Source organism: Trichechus manatus, unplaced genomic scaffold (assembly GCF_000243295.1).
Source record: "Trichechus manatus latirostris isolate Lorelei unplaced genomic scaffold, TriManLat1.0 scaffold00545, whole genome shotgun sequence".
NCBI lineage: Eukaryota > Metazoa > Chordata > Mammalia > Sirenia > Trichechidae > Trichechus > Trichechus manatus.
Genome location: NW_004444481.1, coordinates 17,603 through 38,745, shown reverse-complemented (window position 1 = coordinate 38,745; position 21,143 = coordinate 17,603). Strand labels below are relative to the sequence as shown.

At 33.8% G+C, this 21,143-nt stretch overlaps 1 protein-coding gene across 3 annotated transcripts in view; it reads left to right on the top strand.

Moving 5' to 3' along the window:
* Positions 1 to 1,082: 1,082 nt before the first annotated feature.
* LOC101341307 (centrosomal protein of 290 kDa) overlaps positions 1,083 to 21,143 on the top strand; it is a 35,068-nt gene continuing 15,007 nt past the window's right edge. The window contains exons 1-14 of one of the 3 annotated variants that reach the window (XM_023725866.1): positions 1,083 to 1,251; positions 1,973 to 2,135; positions 3,791 to 3,891; positions 3,964 to 4,051; positions 5,259 to 5,368; positions 6,555 to 6,647; positions 6,930 to 7,014; positions 7,561 to 7,703; positions 9,333 to 9,497; positions 9,906 to 10,055; positions 13,294 to 13,409; positions 14,774 to 14,876; positions 14,964 to 15,194; positions 17,136 to 17,309. In XM_023725866.1, coding sequence (XP_023581634.1) covers positions 1,111 to 1,251; positions 1,973 to 2,135; positions 3,791 to 3,891; positions 3,964 to 4,051; positions 5,259 to 5,368; positions 6,555 to 6,647; positions 6,930 to 7,014; positions 7,561 to 7,703; positions 9,333 to 9,497; positions 9,906 to 10,055; positions 13,294 to 13,409; positions 14,774 to 14,876; positions 14,964 to 15,194; positions 17,136 to 17,309 — 1,863 coding nt within the window. In that variant the 5' untranslated portion in view covers positions 1,083 to 1,110. Of the gene's footprint in view, positions 1,252 to 1,972; positions 2,136 to 3,790; positions 3,892 to 3,963; positions 4,052 to 5,258; positions 5,369 to 5,954; positions 6,348 to 6,554; positions 6,648 to 6,929; positions 7,015 to 7,560; positions 7,704 to 9,332; positions 9,498 to 9,905; positions 10,056 to 13,293; positions 13,410 to 14,773; positions 14,877 to 14,963; positions 15,195 to 17,135; positions 17,310 to 21,143 lie in introns of those variants that run through there. The other 2 variants (XM_023725867.1, XM_023725868.1) reach the window with 2 other exon arrangements.

Here is a 21,143-nt window from a genome sequence, read left to right as displayed (position 1 = left end):
TGAATCTCTCCTCACTCTGTGTTTTCTGTTAGTTTTCTCACTCCATTTAGTGCTTGGCTGAGTTCTTTATCTCTTCATTTGATGTTTTTGGGTTTCAGGATTGTTTTCTCTGTTCAGCTTAGTTTTTTGGATCTTTGCTGTGGAGGGACGGCGTGGTGCTTCTGCCTAGAGCGCCATTTTGCCAGATGTCTCCTAAGAAGACTATTTGAGCTTCAGCTTCACATCTGTATTCTGGCTAACAGAAAGGAGGAAAGAGAAAAGAGTCACTCTCCTCTTTTAAAAATAATTTTCTGCAAGATGTCTATGACCTTTCCACTTATATCCTCTTGGCCAAATTTGGTCACATGGCCACATCTAAGCTGCTAGATTGGAAGTGGAAATTTAGCTTTTATTTCAAGTGGCCATGTGTCTGGCTAAAAATTGTAGTTCTATTAAAGTGGACAAGGGAGGCTGAATATTTGGGACAGCTAGCAGTCTCTGCCTCAGTGGTCATTCTTTGCAAAGCAGTGTTTTGCAACTATAACCCTTTGGCTAAGAAGAATTTGTTGAACTCTACAACTTGGCTTAATAAAACCAAAACAAAACTTTTATTTTTCAAATATAAAATCATAATATTAAAGAACTTTTTAGTGGCATGGAGCCCTGATGGTGTAGTGGTTAAGAATTTGGCTGTTAACCAAAAGGTCAGCATTTCAAATCCACCAGCCGCTCCTTGGAAACCCAATGGAGCAGTTCTTCTCTGTCCTGTAGGGTCACTATGAGTCAGAATCAACTCGATGGCAATGTTTTTTTTTTTTTTTTAAGTGGCATAGCATTTCTTCCCCCGCCTTACCATGTTGTTGTTGTTGTTAGGTGCTGTGGAGTCAGTTCTGACTCATAGTGATCCTATAGAACAGAGGAGAACTGCCCCATAGAGTTTCCAAGGAGCAGCTGGTGAATTTGAACTGCCTACCTTTTGGTTAGCAGCCATAGCTCGTTGCAGCTGTAACAAGGGCTCCTTCCCATGTTAGAACCACTGATTTAAAGGATTATGAGTAGGCAGTGTAATTTATTCTTGATTTTGGTTTTTACCCCGTAGGTGCTTCAACCGTTTCTCAACAGACTTATTATATGAAAATTCAATCAAAACTGCAAACTTTAGAAGAGAAAGCTAAAGAGGCTGAGAGAACAGCTGAACTGGCTGAGGCTGATGCTAGGGAAAAGGATAAAGAACTTATTGAGGCTCTAAAGCGGTTAAAAGTTTATGAATCAGTATGTATTTTTATCTTTTTAATCAAGGAGCTTAGAATCATTCTTGTCACTCACAATTAGACTGTTCTGTGCCGTTTACTGCTTACCATTTGTAGGTATTCCATAAGTGTCTTGATAAAAGGATAATTTATAATAAACTTTTCAAACTCTTAAGCAGCATTTACTTTTTGGAAAAATTATTTTTCAAACCATTTTGATGAAAGTGTTTTTTTGCTCAGGTAATCAGCTTTGGTGAGGCCACAGGATTAGAGGCTTTGCAATCTGTGCCATTGTGCCACCATGTAGATGTAACACCACCGATTCATTTGATAAAAATTATGACAAGCAATTTCTTAACCTGCTGTGTCAACACAGCCTTAGTTTGTTATTTTTTTGTATATTTTTAATATGATTACAACTAAGTCAGGCAACTAATGACCTATGTGTCCTACTGATATAGCTGGTTTACTTAACTACACCTTTTCTATATTTTGTTAAGTGTTTTATATGTAATATTTCTCGGTCACTTTTCCGTTAAGACTGCATTAGAAGTTTCAAGTCTTCCCTTTTCCATTATTATTATTACTGAATTTGTTCTATAAAAGCACAGTAAAAATAAGTTTGGTGATATAAACCTTAGATATCTGTGCATTCCTTCACAGACTTAATAAGAATATAAATTTCTGAATTTGATAAATGTGTTTAAATAAATCACATTATGTTTAGATTGGGCATTTTACAGGGAGTGTATGGTTTAGAAGATGCTGTTGTTGAAATAAAGAATTATAAAAATCAAATTAAAATAAGAGATCAAGAGATTGAAGTGTTGACAAAGGAAATCAATAAGCTGGAGTTGAAGATCAATGATTTCCTTGATGAAAATGAGGCACTTAGAGAACGTGCAGGTAAGCCATCTTTAAGATATGTAGTTTGCTCTAATCTGATTTGCAAGTATTTTTGTTTTTCTGTTTAATATTATTTTTAGTAAATAGGTGAATGCTTTTTGTGAAATAAATACTTCTGTAAAAACATTTAAAACAAAAACAGAGCTGCTCTGAAATAGGATAGGGGATTTAGTGGGTATGGGACACTAGGAGGGACGGTCCTCGAGCACTGCTTTACCTGGTTCCGTATCTCCTGGAGACATCAGTGGACTCTCTTAGGATCTTCAAAGCTCAGTTAGAAATCCACTGTGCTAGAAATAGTAATAGTAGATTGTTTTAAAAAGGAAATTCTATGATTTTAGTACTGCGTATTAGAAGTTAACCTCTTCTCTTTTAATGAATGTAGTATTGCTATGACTCATTTAGTCTGCAAAGCATTCTTGTTTCAGGTGAATTTATGTAAACATTTAGAAATATTGTTTAAGACTTTCTCAGACCTTTAAGTATTTGGCCTTTACAATGTAAATTTCTTAAGTTTTATTTTGGTTGAGTATTTTAACATTACCATTGATTTTGAGAAGTAATTAGTAAATATGGATGTTATGACAGTTTAATCTAAATTGCATTTTAAAAATGAAAATAAAGATCTATATATTGATTTCATTATACCTGCTAATATCAGTTATGAATCTTTCTAAGAGTTAAAATGACTAGCTGTAAAAATAACTATTTTCTAAAATCAAACAAACCAAACCCATTGCCATCAAGATTCATTGCAACCCTGTAGGACAGAGAAGAACTGCTACATAGGGTTTCTGAGGAGCGACTGGTGGATTTGAACTGCTGACGTTTTGTTTCGCAGATAAATGCTTAACAACTGCACCGTTAGGGCTCCTGTAAAGGAAGGAAAAATAAATATTTTATGTGATTTTTTATAAAAAGTGTCTAACTAGGAACCAGAGTTAAGCCAGGACCTCAAGTTAGGCCTCTGGTCAACTTAATGTACCAGATCACAGCCAGGAATCTAGAAGTTTGTAAAGATAACTTCTGAATCATTTAGGTAGCTGTTATAAACACCAGACTTTCTGTGTTTGAAAATCTCCAAATCATGAATTTATAATCACTTTAGACAATCTTGATATTTGGTATTCAGAGCATAGCTGCTTAACAGCAAATTAGGAGACAGGTATACTGGGAGTATCTGACTAGTAATGATAATACAATAGATAATTAATATTAATAATGACTACTTTGTGCCAGGCACTGTGCTCAGCACTTTATTTGGATTAGTTTTATTATATCTCTGACAATAAGCTGTAAATAAATCAAGTACAGTATTTATCCCTGTGACTTAGTTAATAGTTGAAAGTAGAATTTAAACCCAGGGTTGTTTTACTTCAAAGCTTCCATTCTTAATACATTGTAGTATCTCTTCTACAGCCTGACATAGAGAAGATAGATCCTTATACATTTTTGTCAGAATTTCCATTAATAATTATGACAAAATTTTAACTTGTTGGGTTCAATTCAAATATCTGGAAAATTACTGCACAGAAAGTACTGCATTCTTTAATGATGCTGGCTAATTGTGTCGTGGTATATAAAGTTTTTTTTTTTTTTTTTTTTAGTTCATTTGAATGTTGATAAAGATTTTAATTTTATACGTTCAATTTTAGGCCTTGAAGTGAAGACAATGATTGATTTAACTGAATTTAGAAATAGCAAAAGCTTGAAACAGCAGCAGTACAGAGCTGAAAACCAGATTCTTTTGAAAGAGGCAAGTGCTCTGATAAAATGGCTATTTTCTTTATTAAACTAAAGAGGAATACTAATAGTTCATGTTTTGCAGATTGAAAGTCTAGAGGAAGAACGGCTTGATCTGAAAAAAAAAATTCGCCAGATGGCTCAAGAAACAGGAAAAAGAGCTGCAACTTTAGGTATACTCAGTTATCCCAAACCCTTAAAACAATCATTAAAAACATGAGTTGTCTGAATCTAAAATTTTCTGTATGTTAGAGATATTTTTGCTCTGTTATTGTGATTCTCCTAGAAGTTCCATAAATGAAAATAATGGCCTGATGAAGAGTATATAAGTGAGTGTCATTAAGGTCAATCCTGAATCTGAAACAGTAAAACAAAACAAAAAATACCTTAGAATTGTGGACTTTTGGAAAGTTTACAGTATAGTCTTCATAAATTTCTAGGCATCCCTGACTGATGTGATGTGATTAATAATGATAAAATACATAGATAATTTATACTTTTTAAAATTGTCTCTTTCCCTAAGGGCTATCCATTGAAAATCTTCTCTGTAAATTAGCCTTTGCTAAGTGAAAGTAATGTTTTATTGAATAAAAATTAACTTTTTTTTGGTTTTTCTTACTTGATATAAAGGTAACAATTGGTTAAATTTTATAATATCCATTTTAGTGCCTTTTGTAAGAGGAATGCGAGGAAAGAATGTTTTTTTAACTTGGTCCGAGTCCACAGCACATTTGTGAATATAGCAGAGTTTTTAGCGTTACAATCTGTATCAAAAAAAAAAAAAAAAAACAAGAAAACAAAACGCCTACTGCTGTCGAGTCAATTCTGACTCATAGTGACCCCACAAGGTTTCCAAGGCTGTAAATCTCTGTGGAAGCAGACTGTCACATCGTTCTCGCACGGAGCGGCTGGTGGTTTTGAACTGCCGACCTTTTGGTTAGCAGTCAGTGGCTTTAACCACTGTACCACCAGGACTCCTTACAACTATATAGTACATTGAAAAACTTCTAGAGGTTTGAATCTTCATAATTTATTAGTGTATTAACCAGCTTACTCATTATTCATGTTTCTTGTCTACTTTCTTGTACATGTCTTGTAACTATTCTAGTACTTATTAATTAGTATTTTTAACATAGACTGGGCAAAAGATGATAGAGAAAATAAAAATTCAGATTAGTTTCTCATATTATTTATAGCTTATTAAAGATGAGGTAGATTTGAAGGTTGTAATAATTGGCTACCATGTAGATCAAGAATTTTTTAAACAATTCTACCTTTTGTTTGTGTTAAAACTTGATTCTAGTTTTAAAGAATTAAAGTATTAGAATAGTGGGAGAGTTATATTTATGTTTCTCAATTTGTTGATTCTCCTATATGTAGGATTGGTTGAGGACCTGAACCCAGCTGACAACTTTTCTCAGGAGAATAGAACAGGAGAAAGAAAATTTGATTTTGTGAGCCTCAGAAATATTAGTGAAGCTCAATCAAAGGTAAACAGTAAAGTATTGCTATGGTAAAGAGAATAAAGAAAAATGTTATTATCAGTGCTTTCATTTCCCGCTCCCCCACCCCCCGTTATCTCATTTTGAGCGTCTGCTTTTTTATATAGTTGTTAAATAAATAGAAAAAATGTTTGCTTATTTAAATAATCTGTTGACCCAAAGATTAATGAGACATTATTTACTCTGAATACAGATTAGGTGCTCAGATAAAATAGAGCCGCTGCATAGGAGACCATCATTCAGTATTCCACAGTCAGATAAGAATGAGCCAGAAGAGAGTATGACCATAGGATCCTTATCAAGAATGTTACCTGAAATTCATCATAGTATAGAAAGCAGAGTGGATCCTTTTGTCTCTTTAACTAGATGTTCTTCACCCACGCAAGTAAAAGATGCTAATTCAACTCCAGACACGATTACAATAAGGGAGATTTTTAAAGCACCATGTCTACAGTCTTTAAGAAATCTAGAATCATTAGTCAGTACCCTTAGTCGGGAGAGCTATGAAGAAATAAATGACTATTTATGCTCTCCTTCTGATGACTGTCTGAAGAAAGTGTCAAGAAGTCAGCAGGCACTAGAGAAGACTAATTTCATACCAAAAAGTGATTCTTCTTTTCAAGCTTTATCAACAGCTTCATACTTAATGCGGAAGTTATCACTTAGGCAGAAATCTGCAATATTTTGTCAACAAATTCACGATAGTAGTACTGACATGGATAGATCACAAGGAGCAGCATCAGAAGATGAACAGGTTCATACTCAAATAAAATTCGCTGATATCAACTTGAAAGAAGATGTAAGAAAAAAAGAAGTATCCTTACAGACAGAGAGTTTAAAAAGAGAGCTTGAAGTTAATCTTCTGGACTCTGTGCCTATTACTGCACAGTCAAAATTATCTCAGGTAGATCCACTTGACAATCTTATAGACCAGCTACGAAGAGAACTAGTATGTCTTAGGTCTCAGGTGAGCTTTCCTCCAAACTACATTCCTATGATAGCTTTTTAATTAATTCTTTTTCATAACTTCTCTAACAAAGTTCTTTAACAATTATAATAAGATTTTTTTTGTACATTAACACATTTATACACATTCCATTTTTTAAAAGTCTACAAATGCAACACATTTGATATGAGCTTATTAATTTGCCTAATTTATTAAATGTTTCCTTAGAATGAAGTCATAGCACAGGATTTATTGATCAAAGAAGCACAGAATAGAAGTGCAGAAATAGAACTTGAACGACGTAGAAGCCAGGCAGAACAGGTAGTGTAAAGGCAGACCATTAAAAAAGATGATTGTGGTACTAAAAAAAAAAAAAGCCATTAAGTCTGTTTGCCTTTTGCCGTGGGCGGAAAGGGAGAAGGTGAGAGGAAGATCACCATTTGTTTTACTCCTCAGATTTTACTTTATTTTTATGACTGCTGCCATTTCTCTATTGTTTCTGTTTGTTACGCTTCAATTGATCAAACTTTTCTTAACTTGAAAACTATATGTTATTGCAGTATTTTAGAAAAAAAAAAACAACCGTACCCTGTTTTTTTTTAGAATGAATTTCTTTCAAGAGAACTAATTGAAAAGGAAAGAGATTTAGAAAGAAGTAGAATTGTAATAGCCAAGTTTCAGAATAAATGTAAGTTGCTATTACTCTTATGTTTGTGTGTAAAAGAAATATTTTTCTATACTCAGAATCATGGGTCTGAAAGGACTTTAATACAGTCTCTGTTTTCTAGTCTGCATTATCCTTATTTACTGTCCTCACATGTAACAGTCACTCCCGTTTGTTTAGTCTGTTTGCCTAACTATTTCCATTGTCAGGGAAGGTTTGAATCTGAATTTTTCGTGAGGATGAATAAGACCATTTTTTCTAATGAAAATGAAGTTAGAAAACAGAATTTAAAATATTTTTGATATAAAACATAGTTAAGGCAAAAGTATGCTTATGATTTTTTTCTTTCCAGCTATGAGATAGTGTGTATATATGCATATGACTTAAATAGGTATACCATTTAGTTCAAGTATTTACGAAATGTGTTTATAGTTTAATTTTTAAAACTTCTTTTTTACATTTGCATTTTCCAAATGGGTATTTTTTCCTATATGTAAAATGTTCTTTATCTGTATAGAATAAATTATGATAAGGATCTATTCATTAAAGGAGAAAAATATGTAATTACAGTAAGAGAATTAGTTGAAGAAAATAAGCAACTTGAAGAAGGTATGAAGGAAATTTTACAAGCTATTAAAGAAATGCAGAAAGATCCTGATGTTAAAGGAGGAGAAACATCTCTAATTATCCCTAGTCTTGAAAGACTAGTTAATGTAAGTTTTTTTTTTTTCTCCGTGAATGGTTTTATTTTATTTTTTCAGCTTTTTAAAGTTGATGTTCCACTGTCTTCTGGTCTCCATAATTTCTAATCTCATGAGAAGTTTGACATCATTTATTTGTGTGTGTGTATTGTAAAATATGTTGTTAGTTGCCATCAAGTCAGCTGCGACCCATGGTGACCTTCTATGTTACAAAGTGAAATGTTGGCTAGTCCTATGCCATCTTCATGATTGTTGATATGTTTGAGTCACTTGTTGTGGATATTGTGTCAGTCCATCTGATTGAGGGTTTCCTTCATTTTTGTTGACCCCCTGCTTAACCAAACATAATATCCTTTTCTAGTGATGGGTGTTTCCTGATGTGTCTAAAGTGAGTCAGTCTCACCATCCTCAATCAAGGAGTGTTCTGGTAGTCTTTCTTCCTTGGATTGTTTGTTTTTCTGACAGTGTTCCTTTTGTTATTGATTTCTAGAATCATTCCATTCTTGCTGGAGAAGATACTTTGTATGATTTCAATCATTTTAAATTTATTGAGACTTATTTTATGACTAATATATGGTCTGTCCTGGAGAATGATCCATGTGCACTGGAGAAGAATTTGTATTCTGCGATTGTTGTTCTATATATGTTCTATATATGTTTGTTAGGTCTAGTTGGATAATAATGTTGTTTAAGTCTTCTATTTCCTTATTGATCTTCTGTTTAGTTGTTCTGTCCATTATTAAAAGTGATGTATTGAAGTCTCCAAATATAATGGTAGGACTGTCAATTTCTCCCTTTAGTTCTGACAATGTTTGCTTCATACATTTTAGTGCTCTGTTGTTAGTGGCATATATATTTATAATTGTTGTCTTCCTTATGAATTGATTCTTTGATCATTATATAATGTCCTTCCTTGTCTCTTATGACAGTTTTTTACTTGAAGTCTGTTTTGTCTGATAATAATATAGCCATTTCAACTCTGTTGGTTACCATTTGCATAGAATATTTTTTTCTTTCCTTTCACTTTGAACCTATTTGTGGTTTTGGGTCTCAGATTAGTCTCTTGCATATAATTGGATCATGTTTTCTTATCCATTTTGCCAGTTTCTGCCTTTTTATTGGACAGTTTAATACATTTACATTTTAAATTTTTGATAAGGAAGCACTTCTGCCATTCTGCTATTTGTTTCCTTTGTGTCCTTATACATTTTTTCCTCACTCATTTTCTCCAATACTTTGTGTTTAGTTGATTTTTTGTAGTGAACCATTTTGATTCTCTTCTTGTTTCCTTTTGTGTGTATACATATTTTCTTTGTGATTGCAGTAGAAATACCTTTAACGTCCGAAATTTATAACTATCTAGTTTGAATTAATACCAATTTAACTTTGGTAGAATATAAAAACTCTCTTCCTGTACAGCTCTTGATTGTTGATCTGAGTAGCTGGTGTAAATTAAGTTTTATAAACTTAAATTCATAAATAAGAAATTAAATTGGCCTATTTTGTTATTATGCGTGGCAATTAAGATAGTAAAATGCTTAAATGTCAATTTTATTTAAAGGTAGATCCTTTTTTTTTTTTTAACTACGACTTCAGTGGTTTTTTTCCCCATACCTCTTTGATGTAATCTAAATATGTTAGGCTATAGAATCAAAGAATGCAGAAGGAATCTTTGATGCCAGTCTTCATTTGAAAGCCCAAGTTGATCAACTTACTGGAAGGAATGAAGAATTAAGACAAGAGCTCAGAGAAGCTCGGAAGGAGGCTATAAATTTTTCACAGCAGTTAGCTAAAGCAAATTTAAAGGTGAGCATTTCACTAAATAAAAAAAAAGCATAGAAACTTAGGTTTAATATGAAACTTTTTTTTTTAGTGGTTATTTGATGAGAAGATGCCCATTGTATTAATTCTTTAAGCATTAAGAAAACTGCTGTTTAGATTTTTCTTATGAAATTAAGTAAAAAAATAAATACCTTATAATATAAAAAAGAATACAAATATTTTAAATCTTATACCTTGACATTTCTTAGTAAGAATTAAAGTATTATTTAATTGATTCCTGGCAGGGCATTCACATATATATATATATATATATATATACACTTTTCCAAATATTCAGTAGAAAAAAAACATGATGCTAAGGTACTGCTTTTGATTTTGTCTTTCTTTGGTTGCAAAAATTTGATTTTTTCTTCCCTGGATTGTTTGTTTCAGATAGATCATCTTGACAAAGAGACCAATCTTTTACGACAATCAGAAGGATCAAATGTTGTTTTCAAAGGAGTAGACTTACCTGATGGGATAGCACCATCTAGTGCCAATATCATTAATTCTCAGAATGAATATTTAGTATATCTCTTACAGGTACTGTAAATTTACATGTGAATAACCAAAACCATTGATGATATGTTTCATAGTTTAATCTTCATGTATTCCTTTGAGCTCTCAGAATATTAAAAGTGAAATATATTTTTAATAAATTTTGAAGTTGGATGGAATCCTATGAATAAAACCAGTTTATTCCACTCATCTGCATGAGAGGCATGCTCATACGTCTTGCTGACGTTATATGTCAGTCATGTGAAATATAGAATTGATGGGTAGGATAACAAGTAGCCACTATAAGATTGTTGTTATTGCGTGCTGAGTCAATTCCAACTCATAGCAACCCTATAGGACAGAGTAGAACTGCCCCATAGGGTTTCCTGGGCTGTTATCTGTACAGGAGCAGATCGCCAGGTTTTTTTTTCTGCCAAACAGCTTGTGGGTCTGATCTGCCACCTTTCAGTTAGCAGCTAAGCACTTAACCATTGTGCCACCAGGGCTTCTTTACTATTAAGTAGTGAGTGATGTGTAAATAAGGTAAGCAGTTTATGTTTATTGCTGGTTGGAAAAGCAATTCAAGACAAAAAGCGTGACACAGCTGTTTAGTATCATGAATAGAACTGATCCTTTTTCTCTCTTAACCACAAGAAAAAACTTTTGAACCAAATTGTCTTTTATCTTTTTCTTCTTTTTTCTCTATGAAGTGTTAGTCCATCAGCAATTTAGAAAGAGTATTCTTGTCCTGTATTTGTTTCTTAGTTTTGCTGTCTGTCATGTTATTAAGAATGGCCTAATGAGAGAGGCTTCTCATTATTTCATTTGAAGTATGAATAGCTGTAATATCATAAATACTATAAATATAATTACAAAAATATGGTCAAAATCAATGAAAATGTGTTTTTGTTTATTAACATTGCTTTCATCTTCCCCAGATTGTTTATTGGTGAATATACATGAGTTATTATCAAATACCTGTTTTAGTATTTGGAAATTACAATAATTATTCCTTTTCTGAGTCTTGGAATTTTTGTGTTATTTAAGTTGGGTAACTCATAGCAACCCTATAGGACAGAGTAGAACTGCCCCATAGAGTTTCCAAGGAGTGCCTGGTGGATTTGAACTGCCAACCTTTTGGCTAGCAGCCATAGCACTTAATCACTACACCACCATAGGGTCGCTATGAGACAGAATTGACTTGACGGCAATGGGTTTGGTTTTGGTTTTGCTAAGTCAGGTAATGGGACAACCTTAATCTTTTATCATGATATGATTGTACAGTTCGTGTTAAGTTGTTGTTAGGTGCCATTGAATCGGTTCTGACTCATAGCTACCACATGTATAACAGAATGAAACTCAGCCCTGTCCTGTGCCATCCTAATGATTGTTATGCTTGAGCCCATTGTTACAGCCACTGTATCAATCCATCTCATTGAGGGTCTTCCTGTTTTTCATGTTATAGCATTACTTTTAAATTTATAATTTTAGCACTGTTTGTGATTTCTCTTATTTCTTGCAATATAAGGACACTATCAACAAGTAATGGCAGTATAGTATTGTCCTGTTGTCTGACTTAAGAATCTTGTTTTGTTTATATAAAAAAATGTAGAAGACATTTATGGTAGATTAGAGAGCACCAGATTGGGAGTATGAAAGCCTGTTGAAAGTGACAAAGCAGATACTTAGACTCCCATTCCTAAGGCAGCATAAAGTGGTGGAAATAGCAAGACCTTTGGAGTCAGACAGACCTGACCTCAAATGTTCCATCTACATATATATAAAGCATCTAGCACTGAGCTTGGCATTTATGCTGGTAAATGGTTGCCAAGTGTAGTGCTAATGAGATTTTTGATATTGAGTAAATGACCTAATCTTCTAAGTCTCAATTACTTCATCTTTAAAATGGATCCCTTGGAGAGGATAATTTGAGTGGAGGCATGAAAGTGTGTATACACAAAAGGGTGCGTGGGGCTGAGTGACTAGAGGTAAATTTGTAAGAGTACATTGAAACTTGATTGTGAAGAGCCTGAGTACCATTTTAAGGGAATGGACTTTATCCTGTAGTAAATCCTAACTCAGAGGAGAAACATGTTTTAGTAACATGTTATGGTTTACAAAGATACCAGTAGTAGAATAGATCCATACTACTATTATAGATCTATAGATAAAGATCCTCTATCAATTTTTCATACTACTACTAGTATCTAGTAGACTAGACTACTAGAGATTGAGGAAGAATTAAAATATATGTCTAGTAGTTTATGAAGGAACTGTGGTAGCCAGCTCATCTGCTAACCGAAGGGTCAGCACTTTGAACCCACCAGCCACTCTTCAGGAGAAAGATATGGCAGTTAGCTTCTGTAAAGATTACAGCCTTGGAAACCCTATGCGGAAGTTCTGCTCTGTCCTATAGGGTCGCTATGAGTCGGAATTGACTCAACAGCAGTGGGTTTTCAGTATTTTAAGAGTTGAAGAAAGTTTGTACTAAAGTCGAATAGGGGAGGTCAGAGGGGGATAGGTATCAGGGATCCTGGAATAATAGGATTGACAGACTTGATAACAAATGGAGGATGAAGGAAAGAGAAGAAGTTTTCTAGTATAGCAAACTGAATAATTGATACTGGCATAAGTAAAAATACAAATGTAGGAGGAATGAATTATTGGTGTTGGAGAAAGATAATTTGGTTTGAGTCATGGTAAATTCAAAGTATCTCTAAAAAAGTCTTAATGGAGACGTGGCATTAGAAATGTGGATTTGAAGCTCAGTATTGACTAATGTAAAATTGGGAAGTAGTGAATGAGGTCTTTTAGTTCTTCTAGTACTTTTCTCTCGTGTCTGTAATAGATCCTTCTTATTCATTTTCTTTTTGCTTATGCTTTTGAAATCCCACCCTCTTCTATCTCTCCTTTTCCTTGTTCTCTTTTTTCCTACTTTACTCATTCCCTTCTTTTTTTCTGTAAATTTTTAGAACTTTGTGCTTACTTTAACTACTACAACTAATAAAAGTTGGTGCTTATGGTAACTGTTTTATCTGAAAATTTGTGTGCTTACTGTTACTATCATGTACGATTAAAAATATTTTACCTATTACATAGTATTTCTCTCATATACATATTACCTCATTTCATGTGTCTTAAACTAATATAGAAAAGATCACTACTGTTTATGAATCTGGTGATTTTTTTTAAATATAGATTTCTATAATCCTGCCAGAATATAAATATATACCTTCACATTTAAAATGTATTTTGATGCCTTTTTTTCATTTTCAATTTTTAGGAAATAGAAAATAAAGAAAAGAAGTTAAAGAACTTAGAAGATTCTCTTGAAGACTATAACAGAAAATTCGCAGTAATTCGTCACCAGCAAAGCTTATTATATAAAGAGTATCTAAGGTATAGGTATTAGCAAAACTTTTTAACTATGCATGTTCTTCATGATTAAGTTACATAAACAATGTTAAAATATTTTGTTTTACTTCTCCCCTTCTGCCTCTCCCCCTCTACCTTTTTTTTTTTTTTAAAACTGGTGACCTGTCAAGAACATATTTTTAGATAGATGGTGTTGTAACTTAATCATTATAAGCCCATTCATTTCTCTGGAATTGTTCTGCCTGGGTTTGAATTCAGACATTATGTAGCCATGAGACCTTCAGCAAGTTATTTTACCTATCCATATCTCAGTTTTCCTATCTGTAAATTTCCATGATGGGAATCCCTTCTTCATAGGGTTGTTACGAAACTTAAGTGAGTTATTACATGAAAATACTCAGCTTAGTACATGGCATGTAATGAACACCTTGTAAATGTCAGCTATTGTTAGCATCTTCCATCGTCACCACCATCATCATTTTTCATATATCGTCATAGGGAACTAACATGTTTCTCCTTATCTCTTTCATCATTTGATTTTAAAAGTCATCTATATCAATAGAATCATTTGCTGGATATGTAGCAGAATACCTGACCAAAGGCAATTTAAACACTAAAGGTGATTATTATCTGATCTAACAAGAAGCCCAAATCTAGTACATTTTCAGAGTTATAGGGTAGGTCGTACTTCTTTTTTCTAGTTGCCATCGAGTCAACTCCAAGTCACGGTGACCCCATGTGTGTCAGAGTAGGGGTTGTCATTATCTCCTACTGTGGTTGTAAAATAGCTATAGGAGTTCAAGGTAGACAGAACCATGCCTATGAAAGAAAAGGGACTTTGTTTTTCCACTTACCTTTTTATTTATAGGTAAAAAAATAAAAAATTTCCAGAGGCTTCCAGTCGATTTTGACTCAGATCTCATTAGCAAGAATTGGGTCTCATGTCCAACTCTGAGCCATTTAGTGACAAAGAGAATGATGCCACCATTATTGATTTATGCGGAGCAGTTGGAGGCAATGGGGAAGGTAGTCAGGAATGTCTTCCCCACCCCCTTTTTAATCTAATTATTTCTAATTTTATTCTGAATATCTTACAAACATTTAACGCTCAAATTTAAGAGTAGGGTCAGATTGTTGAGACTTGATTTCCAGAATTAGTTTGAAATACTGATCATTTTCCTGATCTATATTTAATGTGTATAAGATTCAGTTTTAATTGCTAACTTTTTTGAATGGAATTTTGACATCTCATGTCATCAGCTACCGAGTAGCTATGATGTCTCTGGTTTTTTTTAAGAAAACTTTAAATTTCCATAATCTAAAGTTATCTCTTCCTAAAATTAAAACATTTAATTAGGTTTACTGTATTATTATTTTTGTTTTTTAAGTGAAAAGGAGACCTGGAAAACAGAGTCTGAAACAATGAAACAGGAAAAGAAAAAACTTGAAGATCAAATCCAACAAGATGCTGTAAAAGTAAAAGAATATAATGTAAGCAGAACACTTTTAAGATCAGTATATAATACTGTACAAACCAAGAGCTAGATTCAGCAAATAATATAAATATGTCTTTGGCAGAATTTGCTCAATTCTCTTCAGGTGGATTCAGATGAAATGAAAAAAATACTTTCAGAAAATAGTAGAAAAATCACTGTCTTGCAAGTGAATGAAAAGTCACTCATAAGGCAGTATACAACTTTAGTAGAAATGGAGCGACAACTTAGAAAAGAAAATGGGAAACAAAAGAGTGAATTGATATCAATGGAAGCAGAAGTTTGTGAAAAAATTGGATGCTTGCAAAGGTTTAAGGTATATCTGACTTTTTTGTTTGTTTTGATTCTAATTATAAAAATTTTCAAATATACAGAAGAGAGAATAGTATCATGAACAGTCACCACCTGGAGTAACAGTTAACATTTATTAACATTTCACCATAATTGCTTCATCTGTTTCTTGTAGGGATATTTAAGCTGCACACACTTCTCCCCTAAATATTTTAGTGTGCATTGCTGAAAACTTAAGACTTTTTTTACATAACCATAGTGCTTTTATCATGGCTAATAGACCATATGCACATTTGTCTGATACTCTCTTTGTGTCATTTAACTTGTTCCTGTCTCCCTTGTATTTACTAAAGGCTTCGAAGACTTCATTAGATTCAAGTTAAACCTTTTGGCAAGAATACTTCATAAGTGTTGCTGTGTATAATGAATCACTTCATGAAACATAATATCTGGTTGCTCTACATTTCATGATTGAATACTGTGTTAAGAGGGAGACAGCTATATGTCTCCATTATTAAGTGATTTAGTCAACTGTTTGGTGATATTTCGATACCATGCAATTGACCAATTCTTTGTCAACCTGCCTAATGGTTTTTGTATTCAGTGGTGATTGTTGCCTGACTGTTATTGCACTGGGAGTTGCAAAATTGTGATTTTCTACTTATATCATTTTTCTACATTTATTAGCAGACATTGCTTTCTAAAATAGAGCTTTTCCTCTTCAGCCTAGGCTATTGTCTTGAAGTGTAGTTCCTACTAGAAAATAAGATCAATGCTTCATTTTTTCCTTTTAATTAACAGTCTTCAGAATACAGAGTTGATGTACTCGGCTCCTGCCTGTTTTTGTTTTTGTTTTCCCCTCAGCTTTCTCTTTTTTAAATATCATCTAACAGACTCACAGACTTTTAAATAGTCATTATGCTTCAGTTAACTGGAGTCATTACTGTTTTGTCAGCTTTGGCCAGTGAGAGAGCCCTTTAAAGCTGGCTTTTTTGTCCTTTTGACAAGGATCCATTTAGTCTTTGAGCCAAGCTTTGTTGTTTTCTGGCACAACAATATATCCTTGACTTACCTTATGTACCTCATTACTTCATTTCAGAATGGATTATAACCATAAATTCTTTATCTTCCTCACATCATAAATTTGGTTATTCCTTGTTTATTCCTTCTGTATCAGAGTCCGTTAGTCTTTATTGTACTTATGTCTGTAATTATTATGTAATTATGCTGTAATTTTTGCTTATCACACAGAGCAACTTACTTGGAGAGAACTAAAAGTTCAAACTTTTCCTTTCAGTGTTACAGAAACATTACAGTGTCTTTAGTGATTTTTTTTTTTTTTTTTTTTGTAGCTCTGTGATGGCAACTAACAACAGTAATAGCTGACGAGTAGAACATGAATCAAATAACATAAAGACCTTAATATTATTTATTATAGACAACTATGATGAAGAGAAGTTTTTTCTCCCTAAATAATGTTTTCTTCATGTGAAAAGAAAGTTTTCTTTTGTTAGAAAGTTAGTTGAACTATAATAAGTGGAAATAGTTAAGCTGTGAAAGGTGGCTGTACCAATGCTAATTTTGCCATTCAGCTACCAAAAGGCAAGTTGTTTTTTAACCTTATGAAGTTGATAAAGCCGTCCAAAGATACATTCTGAATGATACATTTTCTTGCTATTTATTCTACTTTTCTCAAATTAATTGAATTTCAGTTCATGATGACAGGAGTTATAAGAGGTATGGTTGATTCACTTTATTTTTATTATGATTAAAGATTTCAAGATAGTATTATTTCTCATATAAGAGAAATTAATTTTATTACTGTCTAAGTTTTCTTCTTATACAGGAAATCTTTTATATTTTTTAAGTGGTTTTAAAATCTGTTTTGCTTTTTTTCCCAAAAGTGGCTAGTGCTTGCCCAGAAGAAAATACATCAAAATAACTCAGTGTATCCTTACTTACATAGGAAATGGCCATTTTCAAGATTGCAGCTCTCCAAAAAGTTTTAGATAATAGTGTCTCTCTGTCTGAACTAGAATTGGCCAATAAACAATACAATGAACTGACAGCTAAGTACAGGAACCTATTACAAAAAGATAATATGCTTGTTCAGAGAACAACTAACTTGGAACAGTTAGAGGTAAGTTTATGTGATCCTTAAGCCCTGTGTTATTAGCCATTCTTCTTCAGCAATATCTTTGTTTTTCTCTGTGGAGAAAGGGTTTGTAGATTTTAATAAGATAAAATTTATTTTTATTAATATAAATTTAAGGAACATCATTTATGGATGAAATTTAATTTTAGATATTTTGTTCCCGAATATTAAGACACACACACGTTATGTTTCTGTAGTTACAGACTCACTTCTGGACAACTTCATCCAGGTCATCTTCCATAGCCTACTGTTACAATTGAGCTGAACAAGCCTCTTTTCACCAAGTGTTTAAAAAAGACAAGGTAGCATGTAACAGATAGGTTATTGTAGTCCAAGGAGGATGTGTCCTTACATACCTACCCCTTTTTCTTACCCGTTCCCAGAGTATATTATTCGCATTACCCCTGGATTCTGTTCCTTGGGATGGATGTGGCTGACAATGGATAAGTTAATTAGTGTCTCTTCCTGGACCATGAATGAGCTCTACTAGTCTCTTCTTGTCTTATAGGGTAGAGTATCATGGTTTCATTCAAACGGTCTGCAAATATGACTCAGAACCTTTTACTGTTCTCTTGCTACTTGATAGCCATACCTTTTCCTATAGGCAAAACCAGTTCCTAATTTGTTTGTCTTGCTCATAAGCAATATGGGCTTAGGTGTTATGGCTTAATCTCTTCTAAGATCCTCTCATAGGAGTGTGACAAAAGCTAATTCTGTTGGTTCAAAAGCTTTTCCTTGCTTATTGGCACGTGTTCAGTAAATGAAAACGTTTTGAATAGTTTTCAATAACTCCTATAAAATTACCTGAGTCATTATGTATTAATAGTATTTAGAATTAATCATGGTCAGTTTATTGTTTACATTTGCCAAAAATATAATTATGCTAATTTTATAGAAAATTTTGAATATTTAGATGTGGTAATAACTTATTTTTTCCCTTTCTCCATGGTTTCTTCCCTCTTCCCTGTAGCATTAGTATGTAAATCCTGGATAAGAAGTCTCTTGTACACAATATATCAATGAGTAATTTTTAATTTTATTTTACCTGTTTTCCCAAAGAATATTTCTCATCTTTCGTCTTTGGACAATATTAGGGGCTTATATTTTGAAGTTACTTAACTTTCTAAAATACTAAAGATGAAAAGATAAGTAGTCTTTGTGATTCTCAGGTCTAGAATACAAGATAGCAAGTGATAATGCCATAAGAGAGGTATAGGTTACTGTGCTGTTGGAGTTTAGAAAAAGAAGAGGCTATTTCTAACTTGGCGAAGGAGGTGCAGTTTATGCTGAGCCTCGAAGAGTTTTAACATGCAGACATAGGGTGGGAGTGGAAAAGACTGTTTTACTCAGAGGGTAAAACACAAGCAAAGGCAAAAGATAGAAAAATATCGAGTGATAACATTATTTTTTCAAGTGGTCTGTATCTGAGTTTTAAGTGGAAAGGATTGAGGCAGATCCTGAAGGACTAGATTAGTTTGGAATATTTTTCATAGGTAGTGGGAAGTCTTTGCATATTTTTTGAGCAGGGAAATAATATGACCAGTAATATGATGGTTCTTATGGCCAGAATATTCATGTGATTGTGTGTCCAGTCCATGAGCATCCCATCATTTTGATGGAAAAAATGTTTATATACTTATATTTTAATCTTCGTTTTCTCATATATGCATATATGCGCTAATTACTTCAACAAAATTTGTTTAGTGCCTGTCTTAGTCATCTAGTGCTGCCATAACAGAAATATCACAAGTGGATGGTCTTAACGAAGGAAGTTTATTTCCTCACAGTCAAAGTAAGCTAAAAGTCCAAATTCAGGGCGTTAGCTCCGGGGGAAGTCTTTCTTTGTCGGCCTTCTCATCACTGTTCCCCTGGACTAGGAGCTTCTCGGCGCAGGGACCCGGGTCCAAAGGATGCGCTCTGCTCCCGGCACTGCTTTCTTGATGGTATGAGGTCCCCTTGTCTCACTGCTCACTTCTGTCTTTTATATCTCAAGAGATTGCCTCAGGACACAATCCAGTCTTGTAGATCATGGTCCTGCCTTACTAACACAACTGCCACGCATCCTCCCTCATTAACATCATAGAGGCAGGTTTACAACATACAGGAAAATCACACAGTGCCAGGAATCATGGCCTAGCCAAACTGATACACACATTTTTTGGGGGACATAATTCAAACCATGACAGTGCCTATGTTCCAGTTGTTATTATAGTGTGACAAAATCATCTCCAAAACTTAGTGAATAAAACAGCCATATAATTATGCTCATAGATTCTGTGGGCCAGTAGTAATTCAAACAGAACAGAGCAGGGATGGCATGTCTCTCACATCTGACACCTGGGCTGGAATGCTTCTGAAGGCTGATTCTCAGCTAGAACTGTTTACCAGAGTGTCTATATATGGTTTCTCCACATCCTTGAGCTTCCTCACAGCATGACAGTCTCAGAGGAATTGAACTTCTTATATGGCCACTCAGTGCTCTAGCACTCTAGTGAATAAGGTGTAAGCGACATCAAGTTCTGTGACTTAGCTTTGGAAGTCACATAGTGTCAACCTCCTCTGTACTTTATTGCTCAAAGCAGTCATAGGCTGCCCAGATTTAATGAGAGAAGGTATAGCCTCCTCATCTCTGTGGAAGGAATGTTAAAAATTCATAGCTTTTTCTTTTTTTTTTAAGACTGATATGAGTCAGAAATCAACTGGACAGCAGTAGGTTTGGTGTTTTTTTTAATATATATATAGCCTACTGTTTTCTAGGAAATCTTTGGCTGGCTGATTTACAGCTACCTCAAAACATATTTGAAACTCTAAATGTACCGTTTATCCCAGACTCATCAGCCAATTAAGAGACCTGTTAGTTGTAGTGTATCTCCTCCTCTCCTACACTTGCTGCATCTCAGATATAATTTTAAACATCTCTTATATCCAGGGTCCCTGGGTGGCACAAACTGTTTTCTCTTGACTACTAACCTAAAGGTTGGTGGTACGAACTTACCCAGTGACGCCGTGGAAGAAAGTCATGGTGATTTGCCTCCATAAAGATAACAGCCAAGAAAACCCTATGGAGAAGTTCTACTCTGTAACATATGGGACTTGATGGCAGTGGGTCTGTTTGTTTTTTTCTTATTTTATTGTTTATAATCTTTATTGTGATAGCTATTGCTCATCCCCCTATCTTCAGTCTTACCTTCTTCTTACTGCCACCAGAATAATCATTCTAAACATGTATCTGAACGTGTCACTCCCTTGCTTAAAACTTATCAGAAGCTCCCAAAAGTCCATCTTGTGGTAAATCCCCTACTTACGTCATGTCCTCTCCTACTTTAAGAAGACTCACGATGTATGTTTTATAAACTGAAATATCAGTTACCTGCAACACAGTGTTCCTTCTTTTATGTGTTCTGTTGTACAGGCTGTTTTCTTTGCCTACAAAACTCTACCAGTTTATCTGCTCAGTGAATCTCTAGTCATCTTTCAAAACTTGTTTAGGCATTACCTTTTTTTCTGAAGCCATCAGTTATTTGTGGTCCTTTTTACAGAACAAATCACTCCTCTGCCTAGACTAGTTCTATGTTTTGTACATAGTTCTGCTATTTATATCATAATATATGTGATATTTGTGATATTTGCCTCCTCTACAGGAGTATAAATCTCTTGATATCAGGGACTCTATTTTATTCATTTTTATGTGTTTAGTACCTCCTGTTTGGCAGAGTTAGAGCTAATAAATGTTGAACTAAGAGTGTGGTTATTGGTGTAGAGCCACAGTGCAAAGGTCATCAAATACGGTGATTAGGAAATCATTGATATCTTCTAAGA